This window comes from Coregonus lavaretus (genome assembly GCF_964263955.1).
Source record: "Coregonus lavaretus genome assembly, chromosome: 30".
Classification (NCBI taxonomy): Eukaryota; Metazoa; Chordata; class Actinopteri; order Salmoniformes; family Salmonidae; genus Coregonus; species Coregonus lavaretus.
Window position 1 is genome coordinate 495,847 of NC_140017.1, and position 21,946 is coordinate 517,792.

Consider the following 21,946-nt stretch of genomic DNA (forward strand, 5'->3'; position numbering starts at 1 on the left):
ATCAATTAGGTTAGTATTGTGGAGTAACTACAATGTTGATGATCCATCCTCAGTTTTCTCCTATCACATCCATTAAACTCTGTAACTGTTTTAAAGTCACCATTGGCCTCATGGTGAAATCTCTGAGTGAAATTCACTGCTCGACTGAGGGACCTTAAAGATAATTGTATGTGTGGGGTACAGAGATGAAGTAGTCATTAAAAAAATATTGTTAAACACTATTATTGCACACAGGCTGAGTCCATGCAACTTATTATGCGACTTGTTAAGTACATTTATATTCCTGTGTGGCTCAGTTGGTAGAGTATGAAGCTTGCAACGCGAAGGTTGTGGGTTCAATTCCCATGGGGGACCAGTAAGAGAACATGTATGAACTCACTACTGTATGTCGCTCTGGATAAGAGAATCTGCTAAATTATGTAAAATTGTCAAGGTGTCAGTGTAATGCGGTAGGACGAAGTCATTCGCAGGACACAGAGCTACTCGAAAAACGTACTTTACTCGTAGGTATCTTAATGAACATACCTCCACGCAGGGAGGAACAAACCCGCTCACATACGACAAACCAAAACATGGACAAACACGCACAACACACAGTGTGAGCCAGAGGGTTAAATAGGGAAGACATAATTACAAGATGGGAAACAGGTGAGACCATTACAGACAAAACAAGTAGAACATAGAAACATGGATCGGTAGCAGCTAGTACTCCGGTGACGACGAACGCCGAAGCCTGCCCAAGCAAGGAGGAGGGGCAGCCTCGGCTGAATTCGTGACAAAAATGAACGTAACTTATTTAGGTTTGCCATAACAAAGGGGTTGAATACTTATTGACTCAAGACATTTCAGCTTTTCATTTTAAAATGTTTTGATAAACATCATTTCACTTTGACATTATGGGGTATTGTGTTTAGGCCAGTGACAAAAAAAATCTACGTTTAATCAATTTTAAATTAAGGCTGTAACACAAAAAAATGTGGGAAGAAGTCAAGGGGTGTGAGTACTTTCTGAAGGCACTGTATGCAATCAGTACATCTATGTTTTTGCATTTGTTATTAATCTAGACATTTTTTTCTATACTTTTTCTTCACTTTGAACATGTGGATCAGGTTAATTTAAATCCCTTTTTAAAATGTGATAGCTGTGCAAGGGGTGTGCAGACTTTCACTAGGCACTGCACATATTATTCACTGAGTTTATTACACTCAACTTACTTTGCCAGTAAGATTGCACATGTCTGTTGATAGAGACGAATTACACTCATAGTCTCTCTCTTCGAATGCTACTGTCTGTCTATGGCAACACCAACATTCTGGGCAACCCCCCCTCATACCCTCTGTCCCCCACCCCTCCTCACCCCAGATGATCCCTCCCATGCCGTGGGCTTGCGGAGACAACACCATGATGGAGATGATTGAGAAGAAGCGCAGCCTGTGTCGGGAGATCAAGGCCCGCCGGGGGCCAGCAGACAACAACCTGTGTAAGCAGGACAGCATGCCCATCTTGCCCAGCTGGAGGAAGAGCAGCAATGGGACCAAGAAGTATGGCGGCCCTCCCCCTTACTCCACACAGACCACTGTCTTCTGGGACACAGCTATCTGACAGGAGTGATCCACCCTGTCCTGGGCCTTGTTCAAACAGAAGAAAACGGACTGAAACAGGACTTGACCAGTAAGTCCAGGACTACATGGACTTGACCAGTAAGAAACCCTAATTTTCGTTTTCCGTTGCAAAACATTTTAAAACGTTTCTGCTGAGTGCCCTAATGAACACAACCCTGTCCTCAGACTCTCAGACTCTCCCTTCCTTTCACAAGCCAGAGATGGGCATTGAGCTGGTGGCCAATCAGAGCACAGGGAGACATGGGTTCCCCCCCCACTCTGTTGTAGCAATTCAAATATCTGGTATATCTCCCTGGTTTTGTATTGCTAATTTATATTTTTTTAAAATTGTATCTCAGTAATTGTCTTAATATTGAATATGCTTAGATATTTTCTAAAGATAAAAAAATGGAAAATAATTAGGAAATTTTAGTCTACAGTTGTTAAATGGTTTCTCAAACCTTGTTTTGGATATTTGGTATGTTGCGATGACACTTGTCTGTGCTTTGGAGAAAATAATATGTTGCCAATACGTTGAGCCAATTTAGTAAGAACACCATGGTTTTTATATACAAAAAAATCTAAAGGATAAATGTTCTTGTCATGATGAAAAAGCACTAATTTTAAATGGAATATATTTTGGCATCTTGAATTTAGATGTTGTTGTATTGGAATGCTGTTGTGAACCATTTGAATTATCCACACTGTAGGTTTGGCCTACAGTGTCCACACTGTAGGTCTGCCCTAACAATCACTATGACCATGACCCAATACTTAGGGCAATTCTGCCATATCATATAGTGCCAGGACCTAAAGTAATATGATAGCACCTACGGGCAAATCCTATCAAATCAGTGGTCCCACAAAGAGACGAGGATAACACTTTACTTGACACCCAGCATCATAACACGTTATGACACGGTCATAACCATGTCATAATATGTCATATCAACTGACATAACTTGTCATAACCTGTCATAATATGGTCATAACACTGTCATGACACATATATTTAGAACTGTTGTGACATATATTGCATTATTTTATGGCTGGTTATGACACCTACATAAGTGTCAAAACCCACAAAACCTATCACGGTAGTTATTTTATGGCTGGATATGACACCCACATAAGAGTGTCAAAACCCACAAAACCTACCACACAAGGCGAAACATTCCATTATACCATGGCCTACTTGTCAACGATATGTTTATGTTATATAACATTTTCTGAAATTGACCATATTAAATTATCATTGTAATTGCTCACAAATTGATGTCAGACACGCACCACAATGCCCTGTTGCTGATGACTGGGATGAATGCACGCGAAGATTTAAGGAGCAGGACAAGACACCTTTTTGACTGATTACTGACAAAAGGGCATGTATGTGATAGGCCTATCTGGCTTATATGATTATGATGGGCATAATACTTCTTGACAGTGTCATAAAGTGTATTTTCTTAGTCCAAGTAAAGTCACACAGGATGGTCATAATGCTTCATGACAGTGTCATAAAGTGTATTTTCTGCAAGTTATTTAACATATGATGAAAAACAACATGACTGTAAATAATTAATTACAACAACAACAACAAAGCACTTAAGGATCTACAGTGGCCCAAAAACTACACTACCCATGAGTCTCTACACCACACTACCTACACGTCTCATCACTGTCAATCAGTCTATCAGTGAGCTGTCTGACATCAGCCCCTGGTTGAAGTTACCCTTAAGTTACCCTTGAACACAGATCTAGGATCAGCTTACCCTACAAAAATCCTAAACTTAACCATTTAAGGGGGAAAAGACACAACTGCCCTTAGGTCACTGTCTAGTGACAACTTCATCTTGCTCCCTGACATCAGCCAAACTGGCCTGTAAAGTTCTAACACTACACATCTGCTGGGTAAGAAATGTACACTTGGAGCACACATGAGACATGCAGACTGCTCAGGGGAGCTTTGGCTGTGGCCTATGGAGGGGCCAGCAAGGCTTGCTATCTCCTTACTCTTCGTCTCTATTTTCTTTTATCTTTCTTACTCTGCTTTTCTCTCCATTGCATTTATCCTCAATTGCCCTTGTCACCTCTTTCTGCTCTCTCCGTCCTGTTTTTGATCCTTTCCCCTGAGAATACTGTGTGAGGCACATACACACACAGTATTGACCATGACGTACGCCAGTGTGGAAATCCTTGCCATAAGCATTGCCTTGGAGACCAGGGTTCACTGTGACTCAGAGAGATAGTCGCTTAAGCTCACAGAAATATATATATGATCTATACAGTTATGATTACAGACTAGTGACAAAGTTTTACTTCAGAGAACGGATCTATCTAACCACACAGTAGGCAGGTTTCCATTGACCCAGGTTTATTTGACAAAAGCAATGTCACAACATGTGTATTGGAAACGCCAAATATATAGGAGAGACCTTTTCTTAAGATCAACAACATTTGTATCCGTTCGACAGGGGTGGATTTTTCTTTTGGTGGACATTATGTCACGACCGTCTTCAAAAGGAGCAGACCAAAGCGCAGCGCGTTGAGTGAACATGACTTTATTAGAGTAAAGACACGAACGACAAAAACAATAAACAAAGACGGCTAGTGAAGTCCACAGTTACAAATACTGAATACGGAACAAAAACCCACAACCCACATGAGAACACAGACAGAATAAATATGGCTCCCAATCAGAGATAACGAGCCGACAGCTGACACTCGTTACCTCCGATTGGGAGTCACACGACACCACAATTAACACACCCAAAACACAACCAACCGAATACACCCTTACAACCAACCCCACAACAAATACCCCACAAAACAAATACACCCTGGCTCAAATCCAAAAGTCCCGGAGCCAGAGTGTTACAGTACCCCCCCCTAAAGGTGCGCACTCCGGGCGCACCAGCATACAGTCTCGGGGAGGGTCTGGGTGGGCGTCTGTCCACGGTGGCGGTTCTGGCCCTGGTCGTGGTCCCCACCCCACCATAGTCACCACCCGCTTCCCTAGCCTCCTCCACATGACCACCCTCCAACTTACCCCACCTGGATTAAGGGGCGGCACCGGACTAAAGGGCAGCACCGGACTAAGGAGCAGCACCGGACTAAGGGGCAGTACCGGACTCAATGGCGGATCCTGGTTGGCTGGCTCTGGCGGATCCTGGCTGGCTGGCGGATCCTGGCTGGACGGCTCTGGCGGATCCCGGCTGGACTGCTCAGGCGGATCCCGGCTGGACGGCTCTGGCGGATCCCGGCTGGACGGCTCTGGCGGATCCCGGCTGGACGGCTCTGGCGGATCCCGGCTGGACGGCTCATGGCTGGCTGACGGATCTGGCTGCTCATGGCTGGCTGACGGATCTGGCTGCTCATGGCTGGCTGACGGATCTGGCTGCTCATGGCTGGCTGACGGATCTGGCTGATCCTGTCTGGCGGAAGGCTCTGGCTGATCCTGTCTGGCGGAAGGCTCTGGCTGATCCTGTCTGGCGGAAGGCTCTGGCTGATCCTGTCTGGCGGAAGGCTCTGGCTGATCCTGTCTGGCGGAAGGCTCTGGCTGATCCTGTCTGGCGGAAGGCTCTGGCTGCTCCTGTCTGGCGGAAGGCTCTGGCTGATCCCGTCTGGCGGAAGGCTCTGGCTGATCCTGTCTGGCGGAAGGCTCTGGCTGATCCTGTCTGGCGGAAGGCTTTAGCGGCTCCGGTCTGGCGGACGGCTCTGAAGGCTCATGGCAGACGGGCGGCTTATGCAGCGCTTGGCAGACGGACAGTTCAGACGGCGTTGGGCAGACGGGCAGTTCAGGCGCCGCTGGGCAGACGGCAGACTCTGGCCGGCCGAGACGCACTATAGGCCTGGTGCGTGGTGCCGGAACTGGTGGTCCCGGGCTGAGGACACGCATCTCAGGGCTAGTGCGGGGAGCAGGAACAGGGCATGCTGGACCCTGGGAACGCACTATAGGCCTAGTACGTGGTGCCGGAACTGGTGGTCCCGGGCTGAGGACACGCATCTCAGGGCTAGTGCGGGGAGTAGCAACAGGGCATGCTGGACCCTGGGGACGCACATAAGGCCTAGTGCGTGGTGCCGGAACTGGTGGTCCCGGGCTGAGGACACGCATCTCAGGGCTAGTGCGGGGAGCAGCAACAGGACGCACAGGACTCTGGGGACACACAGGAGGCTTGGTGCGTGGTGTAGGCACTGGTGGTACTGGGCTGGAGCGGGGAGGTGGCGCCGGAAATACCGGACCGTGCAGGCGTACTGGCTCCCTTGAGCACTGAGCCTGCCCAACCTTACCTGGTTGTATACTCCCCGTCGCCCGACCAGTACGGGAAGGAGGAATAACCCGCACCGGGCTATGTGGGCGAACCGGGGACACCATACGTAAGGCAGGTGCCATGTAAGCCGGCCCGAGGAGACGCACTGGTGGCTTGATGCGTAGGGCCGGCTTCATGACCTCCGGCTCAATGCTCAATCTAGCCCGGCCGATACGTGGAGCTGGAATGTACCGTACCGGGCTATGCCTGCGTACAGGAGACACCATGCGCTCTACTGCGTAACACGGTGTCTGCCCGTACTCTCGCTCTCCACGGTCAGTCCAGGGAGTAGGCGCAGGTCTCCTACCTGACTTCGCCACACTCCCTTTTAGCCCCCCCCCCAAGAAATTTTTGGGTAGTACCCACGGGCTTCCAGCCTCGACTCCGTGCTGCCTCCTCATACCACCTCCTCTCGGCTTTAGCTGCCTCTAGCTCTTCACGAGGGCGGTGATATTCCTCCGGTTGTGCCCAAGGACCCTTTCCAGCCCGTATCTCCTCCCATGTCCATGAATCCTTTGGAGGCGTCCATAAATCCTGTGTAGGTAGGTCCTGTTGCCGCTTGTTACGCTGCTTGGTCCTCTTGTGGTGGGTTTTTCTGTCACGACCGTCTTCAAAAGGAGCAGACCAAAGCGCAGCGCGTTGAGTGAACATGACTTTATTAGAGTAAAGACACGAACGACAAAAACAATAAACAAAGACGGCTAGTGAAGTCCACAGTTACAAATACTGAATACGGAACAAAAACCCACAACCCACATGAGAACACAGACAGAATAAATATGGCTCCCAATCAGAGATAACGAGCCGACAGCTGACACTCGTTACCTCCGATTGGGAGTCACACGACACCACAATTAACACACCCAAAACACAACCAACCGAATACACCCTTACAACCAACCCCACAACAAATACCCCACAAAACAAATACACCCTGGCTCAAATCCAAAAGTCCCGGAGCCAGAGTGTTACACATTATTGCGACAGGCACGTGATGTCAACACGTAACTATGAAGCGCCACGCCACATTGAAATATAAATGCCTACTGCCTGTTACATTTATTTTTCAACTATAAAAATAAGGTTTCTTTGCAGGATCCTTTCAAAAATGGCTGAATTGCTTTGCCTTGCTTTTCTGGTTGGCTGGATGCAAGTTTCACCATCCAATTATTTCAGATCTACAGGAGTGCAAGTTTCACCATGGCATGCACTGTGGAGAAAAGTTTGCACAATTTGTACATTCTATCCATGCTGGCTTTTACGGGCTACCTGAGACAGATAGGTGGGAGGGCATACAGACTGTCACCAATTTATGAATGTCCAATTTTCCTAAATAGGTCAAGGAAACACTTCAACCACTTCATTTTTATTCGGCTGTAGGTTTTTGCGAAGAATATATATTTTTAAAGGTGTGACGTCATTACGTTCAGCTGTTTTTATTATCGACACAAGATTGTTAAATTATTAAGTGTAGAGGAGAGTGGCATAAGTTAAGCCAAAGGGTTAGTTGAGCCACCTCTTGTTTTTACATGTACTATTTTGTCATTTAGCAGATGCTCATATCCAGAGCAACTAACGGTTAGTGCATTCATCTTAAGATAGCTAGGTGGGACAAACACATATCTCAGTCATAGTAAGTATATTTGTACATTGTTTCTAGGAAAACATACACAAAATGATTGTGACCAAATATGTAGGAAGAGGTCATAATTTCATGGAGTCTTTGAAGGAAGCGACCACATGGAAAAAGTGGTAAACAAGTTAGGTCCAACAAAGATTTTCACAAAATCAAATTTATTTATTGGGTTATAGGTTTCATGACGCTTGTTCTAAACCAAAATAGATCATTTAAAGATTGTTTTATACATCAGTTGGGGTCTCTATAAGCTACAATATGATTAAACCTACAATATGATTAAACCCCTACAACTCATCCAGAACGCTGCAGCCCGTCTGGTGTTCAACCTTCCCAAGTTCTCTCACGTCACCCCGCTCTTCCGCACACTCCACTGACTTCCAGTTGAAGCGCGCATCTGCTACAAGACCATGGTGCTTGCCTACGGAGCTGTGAGGGGAACGGCACCTCCTTACCTTCAGGCTCTGATCAGTCCCTACACCCAAACGAGGGCATTGCGTTCTTCCACCTCTGGCCTGCTGGTCCCCATACCTCTGCGGAAGCACAGTTCCCGCTCAGCCCAGTCAAAACTGTTCACTGCTCTGGCACCCCAATGGTGGAACAAGCTCCCTTACGACGCCAGGACAGCGGAGTCACCTGAAACCCTACCTCTTTAAGGAATACCTGGGATAGTATAAAAGTAATCCTTCTACCCCCCCCCTAACCCCACAAAAATATATATATAATATATATATATATACAAATGAAAATTAAAAATATACTCTAAAAATAAAAAATAAAAATTGTGAAGTGGTTGTCCCACTGGCTATCATAAGGTGAATGCACCAATTTGTAAGCCGCTCTGGATAAGAGCGTCTGCTAAATTACGTAAATGTAATGTAAAAGTAAATATCCTAAACCTAGCATGAAAGTGCATCCTTGTAGCTATGTGGGCTAATATAGTGAGAATGTTTGCCATGGGGTAAATTGAGCTAATGGCCACCATACCCCATACAAATGATGATTACATTTAGTCTGTTTTATGCATAATGGGTGCGATTCAGAATCTATTACCCTTTTTTTGCATTTTGATTTAAGCACTTCTCAGTATTTGGTATTCAGACTTACCGTATGCAGGTGCGTAACAAACTCTTTGGGTGTGGCTCCCTTATGCGCAGTGATTAAATTTAATTAAACCCCGGAAAACCCTCCTGCTTGTTGGCCAACAGATTTTCTCATGGAGTTTTTATTCAATAGGGGTTTCAGTACATTTATCTAAAGCCATTCATGTAAATACAGTGTACCTTTAATTATAATTTTCTCAACAGACTAATATATCGAAGAGAAGTCTGATCTTCTAGATTATTGGTTAGGAAGTATTTATGAATCTACCTACTTCATAAAAAAACTGCCATTACGCACAAAATAAATTGGTGAATAAAAAAATACAGTTGGTTTGATTCATCCTGAAAGTTGGCATATTCAGTTGTTCAGTCCATGACATATTGGAAGGGGAGAAAAGTGTACAATAGTGTTAGAACAATAGTCATAAATCTACAGTAATCTGAACATGGAACTACGATGACAGGCGCCAGAATTTTGCTACGGACTGTCTAGGAGTCATCTGAGTGAGGGACCTAATTGGAGGGGCCTATGGGAGAGACATGTAACCTGAAAACTAGCTGTTATTGGCAGAGAGGTTTGGAACTCTCTTTGTTATTGGACTATTGGACTAAAACTTCACCCATGCAAAACCTGCTGATTTTAAGGTCCTGTGTAGATTGTATTTTCAACCAGCAACTATCAGGAAATAACACTGATCACATTTTCTCACACTTTTTACAGTGTTAGTTTCATCAGCTGTTGTATAATATCAACCTGGACACAATTTGCAGGATTTGGTTTGTACATTTGTTTCCCTCCATTTAGTATGATATATTACGTTACATTAGGTACCATTATGAATGGAATAGTGGTTGTACAATATATTAGAGGACGTATTATCATATGTCTTATCCGGTGGTACGCTATCATATAAGTTGGATGCTGTAACTTATCATACGTCTACCAGACTGCTTGTTGCGCCGTAACAACAAGGGAGAATTACTAGGAGAATTTACGTTGCTGGTTAGGAGAACTTATGACAAAGGTTAGGAGAATTAACAACAAATGTTAGGAGAATTTAAGTAGCAGGTTAGGTGAATTCGGCTAAGGATAGAATAAGGGTTAGGGGAAGGTTTCGCTAAAATGTTACAGTTGTACCTCACGCAACCTTTGAATTGCTAAACGATCGCGGTATACAGTCACCCCTTCATCCCCTTCCAACCTCCTTACTTTCATTTCTGTCTTAAATAACCATACCATTATTGTCGTCCAGTGAGGCCAGTCTGATAATATGATACAAAACACAGGAAAAACTGAATTTTGACTCCACAGCGCCCTTTGAATAAGTAATATCAATGGGCTGTCGAATCGGGCTGGTGAATCGGGATTACACTGAAAACAATTATATTACGGTTTTATGTGCCGTCCGATATTCTTAAAGTTGAAGCAATGCAATATTTGTAAAATAGGCTATATCAAATAGGCCAAAACATATTGACAAAGAAGCTAAACATATAGGCAATTTCAGTGCTTTAATGGTGAATAAAGAAGAAAAGTTGTTCATTAGGAAGTGATGATCAAGTTTATTGACGTGAGTAATAGGCTTCAGAATTCTATCTTACAAGAGCTCGAAATGTAGCCACATTAAAGGGGCAGTCTGCATTTTAAACTATAACAAAGGTACACCACACCACTGTTCTGGTAAAAAGCTGAGGGATTGGGATGGACAAATGTAACCGCTCTCAAATTCATAGACAGAGCTATGGATTGACCATCCATGATATCCAAGTTATAGTTTAAACCATGTTTTGAGGATATACAGTGTTTGTTTACAATTACATTATTTATAAACAATGGTGTAAAATGGAATATTTTAGGTTCTGATGGGGTACAACAGTTTATTAATTAATTTTTATTTAACCTTTATTTTGACAGGTCAATGCTGAGACAAAGGTCTCTTTTCCAGATGAGCCCTGTATAGCTCAATACAGTCGTGGTCAAAAGTTTTGACAATGACACACATATGGCAATTTGCATATACTCCAGAATGTTATGAAGAGTGATCAGATGAATTGCAATTAGTCCCTCTTTGCCATGAAAATGAACTTAATCCCCAAAAAACATTTCCACTGCATTTCAGCCCTGGCACAAAAGGACCAGCTGACATCATGTCAGTGATTCTCTCGTTAACACGGGTGAGAGTGTTGACGAGGACAAGGCTGGAGATCACTCTGTCATGCTGATTGAGTTAGAATAACAGACAGGAAGCTTTAAAAGGAGGGTGGTACTTGAAATCATTGTTCATCCTCTGTTAACCATGGTTACCTGCAAGGAAACCCGTGCCGTCATCATTGCTTTGCACAAAAAGGGCTTCACAGGCAAGGATATTGCTGCTAGTAAGATTGCACCTAAATCAACCATTTATCGGATCATCAAAGAACTTCAAGGAGAGAGGTTCAATTGTTGTGAAGAAGGCTTCAGGGCACCCAAGAAAGTCCAGCAAGTGCCAGGACTGTCTCCTAAAGTTGATTCAGCTGCGGGATCGGGGCACCACAAGTGCAGAGCTTGCTCAGGAATGGCAGCAGGCAGGTGTGAGTGCATCTGCACGCACAGTGAGGCAAAGACTTTTGGAGGATGGCCTGGTGTCAAGAAGGGCAGCGAGGAAGCCACTTCTCTCCAGGAAGAACATCAGGGACATACTGATATTCTGCAAAAGGTACAGGGATTGGACTGCTGAGGACTGGGGTAAAGTCATTTTCTCTGATGAATCCCCTTTCCGATTGTTTGGGGCATCCGGAAAAAAGCTTGTCCGGAGAAGATAAGGTGAGCGCTACCATCAGTCCTGTGTCATGCCAACAGTAAAGCATCCTGAGACCATTCATGTGTGGGGATGCTTCTCAGCCAAGGGAGTGGGCTCACTCACAATTTTGCCTAAGAACACAGCCATGAATAAAGAATGATACCAACACATCCTCTGAGAGCAACTTCTCCCAACCATCCAAGAACAGTTTGGTGACGAACAATGCCTTTTCCAGCATGATGGAGCACCTTGCCATATGGCAAAAGTGATAACTAAGTGGCTCGGGGAACAAAACATCGACATTTTGGGTTCATGGCCAGGAAACTCCTCATACCTTAACCCATTGAGAACTTGTGGTCAATCCTCAAGAGGCGGGTGGACAAACAAAACCCCACAAATTCTGACAAACTCCAAGCATTGATTATGCAAGAATGGGCTGCCATCAGTCAGGATGTGGCTCAGAAGTTAATTGACAGCATGCCAGGGCGGATTGCAGAGGTCTTGAAAAAGAAGGGTCAACACTGCAAATATTGACTCTTTGCATAAACTTAATGTAATTGTCAATAAAAGCCTTTGACACTTATGGAATGCTTGTAATTATACTTCAGTATACCATAGTAACATCTGACAAAAATATCTAAAAACACTGAAGCAGCAAACTTTGTGAAGACCAATACTTGAGTCATTCTCAAAACTTTTGACCACGACTGTACACATCAAAATACAATAAACACATTCAACATCAAAATACACGTTAGTATTCACAACAATACACAAAAAGCAAAACACAATCATAAAAAACAGACACATTCTTCAGTATAAAGGTCCCGGAAGTTTATTCAAAAGGTTTTATAGACAAAAAGAGCTCAATGCATCGATCTACAATACTTTAAGGAGGGCCACACTCTGATACAAAATGCAATGATGTGTACTATCATAAACTGCTATGATAAACTGTGTCCAATGACTTCAATAAAGTGGCAGCTGCATTCATATACAGATGTAGGATCTTCATTTGAGCCGGTTTGCTACAGCCGGAAAATAATCCTTTAGCAACAGGAAAAATTATTTGATTATAATGAACTGACATTTTTTGTAGGGGTTGATACATGTTTCATTAGGGCATGGAAAGACAGGACATGTTCCTATAGAAGGAGCCTATTGAATGTTGAATGAGGCATTGACAAATTATATAATTTTCAAGAATCAATGGGTATATACAGCATTATTGGTTAAAAGTCCAAAAATGGATGTAGCAATTACAGATTACCCCTTTAAACGAGACACAGACAGGCCTACTTAAAACACAGAATATTAAAGGCAAATATAAAGAGTAGCAACAACATCAACAGCCTAGTTTAAAGCATATGCTATTATAGATAATTATAGATAAATTATAATAAATTATAGATAACAGACCATTGTTGTCCTAGTTTTTCTAAGTGTCTTGATAAATTCATGAACGTGATGTGGAAAGGCTAATAAGGCACACCTTCCTGTGACACTGCCATTTTCTGATCCACCTACTGTAAAATGTTACAAGATCTGTGTAAACCAAATTCGTAATTGCTAAGTTTTGTTTGCTTCTTGCTTGTGTTTTAGAGAGAAGAAAATGTTGCCCTAAAACTCAACACAACTCTGTTGCAATGTTAGAAGACAATCACACTTGCAAATGTACTGCTGCAACAAGGTGCTCGCACTGCACTGCGTGGAGAAAGCATCTACTTTTCAAGCAGTGAATCTGCATTTTTGCATAGAAATAGGATGGATAGAAAGGACATTTTCACACACACCCATTCATGATAGATTGTGTCAGGAGCATTGAGTGCATTAACCATTTGATGTTCAATCACTGAGTACATAAGCATTCTATTCAATCAATCTCTATATGTGTAACAACTCTTATGTATACAGGACAGTTCTGCTTTGATTGTCTAGCTTCCACTCATCTGCCCTGTGGGGAGAAGATCTTGAATCTAAGGATACGTATATATATTATATTTTGTGTATACGTTTGCACAGTGGGGCTAAGACAGAAGCACAGTGATGTCACAGTTTTTTCTTTCTTGCACTGAGAGTGTTTGAGTGTTTTTTTTATGACTATGTCCGAGGACAAAAAAAAGAGTATGCTTAACACTGTTTTTCTTTAAAGAATTTATGGAGTATGAGATAAATAAATTTGTTTTTGCATTTCGCTGTGTGGAGTGGTTGTTTTGCCAAGACGAAGGTAGTCATCTACACTCGCCCACTTCATTTCAATTCAATGAAATTAGATCAGGCTCACAAGGATCTACTCAACAGCAAGTGATATACACTGAGTATACCAAACATTAGGAACACCTTCCTAATATTGAGTTGCAGCCCTTTCCTGCAGTCAATGACCAAAAGCGCCCTATTTGTTATTATGTTATCAATATGTATCATCATTTCATAAGTAATACATCTAGTGTTTCTATGTCAAACAGTTTTGTTATATTTCAGCCTACTGGTATATAAAGGGTAATATTGGGATGCAAACTGAAAATGTAATACATTTCAACTCTATATCTGACATGGTATAGGTGTCTTCTTTTTTTAAGTCCATAACCATGTGTGTGAGGTGTATATTTTTGTTTCAAAGTAGATTTGCTTAAGACTACCAAGAATCCGTCTGTGTGACCCTGATTTAGCCCACTGCAGTAAAAGGTTACCTGTCTCCTCCCCTTCATCTACACTGATTGAAGTGGATTTAACAATGACATCAATAAGGAATCATAGCTTTCACCTGATCAGTCTATGTCATGGAAAGAGCAGGTGTTCTTAATGTTTTGTATACTCAGTGTACATGCAGGCCACTTCAATATAATGTACTGTAAACAATCTATAATAACTAGATCTATCTGAGAGAAAGCCTTGGTAGTCTTAGAATGACGTTATTTCCACAGCGCTTGGTAGGCTACATTCCCTTGTAGTGAGGGCAGGTCACGATGGCTTATGAAAGCTTCTGCCTGTAGGCCATTTGATATTATTAATAGCACCCATTTGGAGTTATTGTACTGGAAAGAGCCGGAAACACCACAGATGACTGGCTGGCTGCTTCAGATCAACTAGACACATACGTCTATGCCACGTTGGTTCAACATAATTTCATTGAAATGGCGTGGAAACAACATTTTCCCCAAAAAAAATCTCATTATATTTGTCACATGCTTTGTAAACAACAGGTGTAGACTAACAGTGAAACGCTTACAAATGGGCCATACAGACTAAACGTGACATATCTTCCCAACAACGCAGAGAGAAATAAATCATAATAAATACAATGAGGATACACAGGGTCTCCAAGTCGATGTGCAGGGGTTCGAGGTCATTGAGGTAGATACTGTATATACATACAGTATAACTAGTGACAGATTGTAAACAGTAGCAGCAACGTATGTGTTGAGTCAAAAAAGTAGTGCAAAAAGGGTAAATGCAGATAGTCCGGGAAGCTATTTGGTTAACTATTTAACAAACTATTTTGCAGTCGAATGGCTTAGGGGTAGAAGATTTTCAGGGTTCTGTTGGTTCCAGACTTGGTGCATCGGTACCGCTTGCAGTGCGGTAGCAGAAAAAACTGTCTATGACTTGGGTGGCTGGAGTCTTTGACAATTTTTAGGGCCTTCCTCTGACACCGCCTGGTATAGAGGTCCTGGATGGCAGGGAGCTTGGTCCCAGTGATGTACTGGGCCGTACGCACTACCCTCTGTAGCGCCTTGCTACAAGCAGTTGCCATACCAAGTGGTGATGCAGCCAGTCAAGATAATCTCAATGGTGCAGCTGTTGAACTTTTTGAGGATCTGAGGGCCCATGCCAAATCTTTTCAGCCTCCTGAGGGGGAAGAAGCGGTGACGTGCTCTTCACGACTGTGTTGGTGTGTGTGGACCATCTTTATTGATGTAGACACAGAGAAATGTAAAGCTCTCGACAGCCCCTCTCGATGTGAATGGGGGCGGGCTCGGCCCTCTGTTTCCTGTAGTCCACGATCAGCTCGTTTGTCTTGCTGACGTTGAGGAAGAGGTTGTTGTCCTGGCACCACACTACCAGGTCTCTGACCTCCTCTCTATAGGCTGTCTCAACGTCGTCCGTGATCAGGCCTACCATCGCTGCGTCGTCGGCAAACTTAATGATGGTGTTGGATTAGTGTGCGGACACGCAGTCATGGGTGAACAGGGAGTACAGGAGGGGACTAAGCATGCACCCCTGAGGGGCCTCCGTGTTGAGGGCCAGAGTGGTGGATGTGTTGTTACCCTCACCACCTGGGGGTGGTCCAACAGGAAGTCCAGGATCGAGTTGCAGAGGGAGGTGTTAAATCCCAGGGTCCTTAGCTTAGTGATGAGCTTGGAGGGCACTATGGTGTTGAATGCTGAGCTGTTGTCAATGAACAGCATTCTCACATAGGTGTTCTTCTTGTCCAGGTTGGAAAGGGCAGTGTGGAGTTCAATAGAGATTGCGTCATCTGTGGATATGTTGGGGGCGGTATGCGAATTAGAGTGGGTCCAGGGTATTTGGGATGCTGGTGTTGATGTGAGCCATAAACAGCCTTTCAAAGCATTTCATGGCTACAGATATGAGTGCTACGGGGCTCTAGCCTTTAGCTCAGTGTGGATGTTGCCTGTAATCCATGGCTTCTGGTTGGGATATGTACATACTGCTACTGTGGGGACGGCATCATTGATGCACTTATTAATGAAGCCGTTGACTGATGTGGTATACACCTCAATGGAACACATTCTAGTCTGTGCTAGCAAAACAGTCCCGTAGCTTAGCATCCGCTTCATCGGACCACTTCCGTATTGAGCGCGCCACAGGTACTTCCTGTTTGAGTTTTTGCTTGTAAGGAGGAATCAGGAGGATATGGTCAGATTTGCCAAATGGAGGGTGATGGAGAGCTTTGTATGCATTTCTTTTTGTGGACTAAAGGTGATCTAGAGTTTTTTCATCTCTAGTTGCACAGGTGACATGCTGGTAGAAATTAGGTAAGTGGCGGCGCGCAATTGGCCCAGCGTCGTCCAGGGTAGGGGAGGGAATGGCCGGCAGGGATGTAGCTCAGTTGATAGAGCATGGTGTTTGCAACGCCAGGGTTGTGGGTTCGATTCCCACAGGGGGTATGAAAAAATAAATAATGTAAGTCGCTCTGGATAAGAGCGTCTGCTAAATGACGTAAATGTAAGAATTTCAGTTTCTCTTCATTAAAATCACTGGCTACTAGGAGCACCACCTCTGGATGAGCATTTTCTTGTTTGCTTATGGCCCCATACAGCTCGTTAAGTGCGGTCTTAGTGCCAGCATCAGTTTGTGGTGGTAAATAGACAGCTCTCTTTGTAAATAGCATGGTCTACAGCTTAATATGAGGTATTCTAACTCAGGCAAGCAGAACCTTGAGACTTCCTTAATATTAGAGATTGTGCACCAGCTGTTGTTAACAAAGAGACACACACCTCCCCCCTTGAGATTATCTGACACTGCCGTTCTGTCCTGCCAACGCATAGAAAAAAAGCTAGATGTACACTGCGTGTACAAAACATTAAGAACACCTGCTCTTTCCATGACATAGACTGACCAGGTGAATCCAGGTGAAAGCTATGATCCCTTATTGATGTCACTTGGTAGATCAGTGTAGATGAAGGGGAGGAGATAGGTTAAAGAAGGATGTTAAGCCTTGAGCCAATTGAGACACAAAATGTGTATGTGTACCATTCAGAGGGTGAATGGGCGAGACAAAAGTTGCCCTTGAAGTGCCCTTGAACTGGGTATGATAGTAGGTGCCAAGAACTGCATCGCTTCTGGGTATTTCACGCTCAACAGTTTCCCATGTGTATCAAGAATGGTCCACCACGGCCTCCCGAGTGGCGCAGCGGTCTAAAGCACTGCATCACGGTTCGATCTGTGACCGGGAGTCGCATAGGGCGGTGCACAATTGGCCCAGCGTCGTCCAGGTTAGGGGAGGGTTTGGCCCGGGGGCTTTCCTTGGCTCATCACGCTCTTGCGACTCCTTGTGGCGGGTTGGGCACATGCAAGCTGACTTTAGTCGTCAGTTGAACGGTGTTTCCTCCGACACATTGGTGCGGCTGGCTTCCGGGTTAAGTGAGCAGGTGTTAAGATGCAGCGTGGCTTGGCGGGTCATGTTTCGGAGGACTCATGATTCGACCTTCGCCTCTCCCGAGCCCGTTGGGGAGTTGCAGCGATGAGACAAGATTGGATCGCAATTGGTTATCACGAAATTGGGGAGAAAAATATTATAAATAAATAAGAATGGTCCACAACCTAAAGGACATCCAGCCAACTTGACACAACTGTGGGAAGCATTGGAGTCAAAAAGGGCCAGCATCCCTGTGGAACACTTTCAACATGACTACATGGAACTCTATTACACAAGTAACTGATGCAAGTAGTAAAATTAGATTTTAAAAACAGATTAAAAAACACCTTATGGAACACCGGGGACTGTGAAGCAACACACACATAGGCACAGACACATGCATACACACATACAATAACATTATATATAACACTATACACACACGTACACATGGAGTTTGTACTGTAGAAATGTGGTAGTGGTGGAGTAGGGGCCTGAGGGCACACAGTGTGTTGTGAAATCTGTGAATGTATTGTAATGTTTTTTAAATTGTATGAACTGCCTTCATTTTGCTGGACCCCAGGAAGAGTAGCTGCTGCCTTGGCAGCAGCAAATGGGGATCCATAATAAATACAAAATACAAATACACCACACTCTTAGAAAAAAGGGTTTCAAAAGGGTTCTTCGGCTGTCCCCAGGTAGAACTCTTTTGGGTTCTATGTAGAACTCTCTGTGTAAAGGGTTCTACATGGAACTCAAAGGGGTTTTATCTGGAACCAAAAAGGGTTATTCAAAGGGTTCTCCGATGGGGACTGCCAAAGTGGTTCTAGATAGCACCTTTTCTTCTAAGACTGCATGTAGAGTCCATGCCCTGACAAATTGAGGCTGTTCTGAGGGCAAAAGGGGGGTGCAAGTCCATATTTGAAAGGTGTTCTCAATGTTTTGTACACTCAGTGTATATTAGAGGTTGACACAGGAGTGAAAATTCATTCCTGTCCTGTCAATTATTTTCCTGTGCTGTCCTGATCTTGCAACAGTTCTATAATCCTGTAACTTTCCTGTCCCTTCCTGATAAATATCACTCCCATCCCGTGTTCATTTCTGTGAGCAGAAAATATGTAGGTTATTGTGTTTGTTAAGGAAGTATTGAAAATTATTTCAGTAATGCAATATACGACTGTGATATGTGGTTGTCTTACCTATCTTAGTTAAATGTACTGACTGTAGGCCAAGTCGCTCGGAATAAGAGCGTATTCTAAATTACCTAAATGCTCAGCAAAATAGTTAATCTATTTTTATTTCACTCTTCACCTCAGATGACACGGGCTTAGTTAAATACCTAAACAATTGGGCTTGAGGGTAAAGTTGATGGGAGTAAAGCAGCTATGCCACTTCAGGCCTCTTGTCCCGCTCTCCGGTTGGTAGCCTATTTGATTAAACTGTAGCATTTTGTATAAGCTGTGTACTCTGTTCCTTTATTGTCAAAGACAACTCCATAAACTTTAGCTAAAACATCGCTCTTTCCTTGGCTATAATGTTAATGTTAGTGATGGGTCCTTGGCTGCAACAAGATGTTGCAATTCCTCTATTGAAGGCTTCATCATTTAGCCTACTGATGTAGATTGGCATCTGATGTAGCCTATAGTGACTGGCTACAACTGGAGCCGGGGGAGGGAGGGGGGAAATTACATTTATGTTTATTTGAATTTTTTAAGTAAACTGTATTAGGCCTAGCTCCACACATTACATATTTCCGTCCAAAAAACTATGTTTATAACTATTCCTGTACTGCCCTTTCCTGTGGACTGTTGATCCTGTCCCGTCCTGTTCAGAACTTGACTCTAGAACTGTTCCCGTGTAAACCTCTAGTGCATATTATCCATGTCCTTGTTCAGCCACAACTCCGAGAAACATATGTTACCAGAGTTCTTCAGGTCCCGTTGATAGGATAGTCTCGAACGGAGCTCGTCCAGTTTGTTCCCCAGTGATTGTATGTTCGCCATATAGATCGGAGGGTAGAGGCGGTTTATGTACTCGCCAACATAGTTTTGCACGTCAGCCTCTCTTATGCCGCCTTTTTCATTTCCAAGTCTCTGGGATTAGGGCCTGGTCCGGGGTCCGCAGTATGTCATGCGCCTCCAACTCGTTCAAGTAGAAATCTTCATCCAAATCAAGGTTAGTGATCACTTTTCTGATGTCCAGAAGCTCTTTTCAGTCATTATGTACAAAAAAGTTAAGATCAGCACAACAAAACAAAATAGCAGAATTGGTCAGGAGCCCGTAAAACAGCTGCTATCCATTGCACCGCCATTCTTTCATTCTTCTCATTCAACCAGAGTTTGTGCCCAGTGGGGATGTACAGATGCAGCGTATACAGTGCCTTGCAAAAGTATTCATCCCCCTTGGCATTTTTCCTATTTTGTTGCATTACAACCTGTCATTTAAATTGATTTTTTATTTGGATTTCATGTAATGGACATACACAAAATAGTCCAAATTGGTGAAGTGAAATTAAAAAAATAACGTTCATATGTATTCACCCCCTTTGCTATGAAGCCCCTATATAAGATCTGGTGCAACCAATTACCTTCAGAAGTCACATAATTAGTTAAATAAAGTCCACCTGTGTGCAATCTAAGTGTCACATGATCTGTCACATCATTTCAGTTTATATACACCTTTGCTGAAAGGCTCCAGAGTCTGCAACACCACTAAGCAAGGGGCACCACCAAGCAAGCGGCACCATGAAGACCAAGGAGCTCTCCAAACAGGTCAGGGACAAGGTTGTGGAGAAGTACAGATCAGGGTTGGGTTATAAAAAGATATCAGAAACTTTGAACATCCCACGGCGCACCATTAAATCCATTATTAAAAAATGGACAGAATATGGCACCACAACAAACCTGCCAAGAGAGGGCCGCTCACCAAAACTCACGGACCAGGCAAGGAGGGCATTAATCAGAGAAGCAACAAAGAGACCAAAGATAATCCTGAAGGAGCTGCAAAGATCCACAGCGGAGATTGAAGTATCTGTCCATAGGACCACTTTAAGCCGTACACTCCACAGAGCTGGGCTTTACGGAAGAGTGGCCAGAAAAAAGCCATTGCTTCAAGAAAAAAATAAGCAAACACATTTGGTGTTCGCCAAAAGGCATGTGGGAGACTCTGGTCAGATGAGACTAAAATTGAGCTTTTTGGCCATCAAGGAAGACGCTATGTCTGGCGCAAACCCAACACCTCTCATCACCCAGAGAACACCATCCCCACAGTGAAGCATGGTGGTGGCAGCATCATGCTTTTGGGATGTTTTTCATCAGCAGGGACTGGGAAACTGGTCAGAATTGAAGGAATGATGGTGCTAAATACAGGGAAATTCTTGAGGGAAACCTGTTTCAGTCTTCCAGTGATTTTAGACTGGGATGGAGGTTCACCTTCCAGCAGGACAATGACCCTAAGCATACTGCTAAAGCAACACTTGAGTGGTTTAAGGGGAAACATTTAAATGTCTTTGAATGGCCTAGTCAAAGCCCAGACCTCAATCCAATTGAGAATCTGTGGTATGACTTAAAGATTGCTGTACACCAGCGGAACACATCCAACTTGAAGGAGCTGGAGTATTTTTGCTTTGAAGAATGGGCAAAATTCCCAGTGGCTAGATGTGCCAAGCTTATAGAGATATACCCCAAGATACTTGCAGCTGTAATTGCTGCAAAAGGTGGCTCTACAAAGTATTTACTTTGGGGGGTGAATAGTTATGCACGCTCACGTTTTCTGTTTTTAAAAATCTTATTTCTTGTTTTTCTCACAATAAAACATATTTTGCCCCAAAAAATCAATTTTAATTCCAAGTTGTAAGGCAACAAAATAGGAAAAATGCCAAGGGGGGTGAATACTTTTGCAAGCTACTGTAGAGGTTAGTGGATCAGGTACAATTTGGGTTCTGAACTTACTATTGAAAGTATGAATAGGTGCAATTTCGAAATTTGCTTGTGCATCAGCATTTTTTCTCACTCAGATATCATATTAACACGCCATTAGTCATTACAAAAGGTGTACAATTGCAGGAATATAGCTTTAAAAGTGAAAAAATGTCTCTCCACCCCCATGGCAAAATGGGTAGAATTGCAGGAAATGTGCTGCAAAACTGCAAATGTTTTCTCTATGCCCAATGGCGAAATGAGTTGAATTGCAGGCAATTTGTTATAACATTTTTAAGTTTTCCCTCCTCCCCATGGCGAAATGTGTAGAATTGCAGAAAACTTGCTTTACAACTGCAACATTTTCTATACACCCCACAGCAAAATGTGTACAATTACAGGAAATGAACTTTACATTCTTCTCTCCACCGTCAAGAGGGGGCCACTCAAATCTCACCCCCAAAAGGTTAGAGCCGGCACTGGGATCAGCCCAAGCCAGAGT

The 21,946-nt window shown here is 43.6% G+C and overlaps 1 protein-coding gene across 1 annotated transcript in view; it reads left to right on the forward strand.

Moving 5' to 3' along the window:
- The window catches only part of LOC311105359 (neuronal tyrosine-phosphorylated phosphoinositide-3-kinase adapter 2-like), a gene marked incomplete at both ends in the record, with an annotated part of 136,883 nt that extends 135,281 nt beyond the window's left edge, over positions 1–1,602 (forward strand). Inside the window, one exon of the mRNA XM_084147487.1 lies at positions 1,363–1,602. Within this exon, the coding sequence (XP_084003613.1) occupies positions 1,363–1,602 (240 nt within the window). The remainder of the gene's footprint in view (positions 1–1,362) is intronic.
- Positions 1,603–21,946: the final 20,344 nt, after the last annotated feature.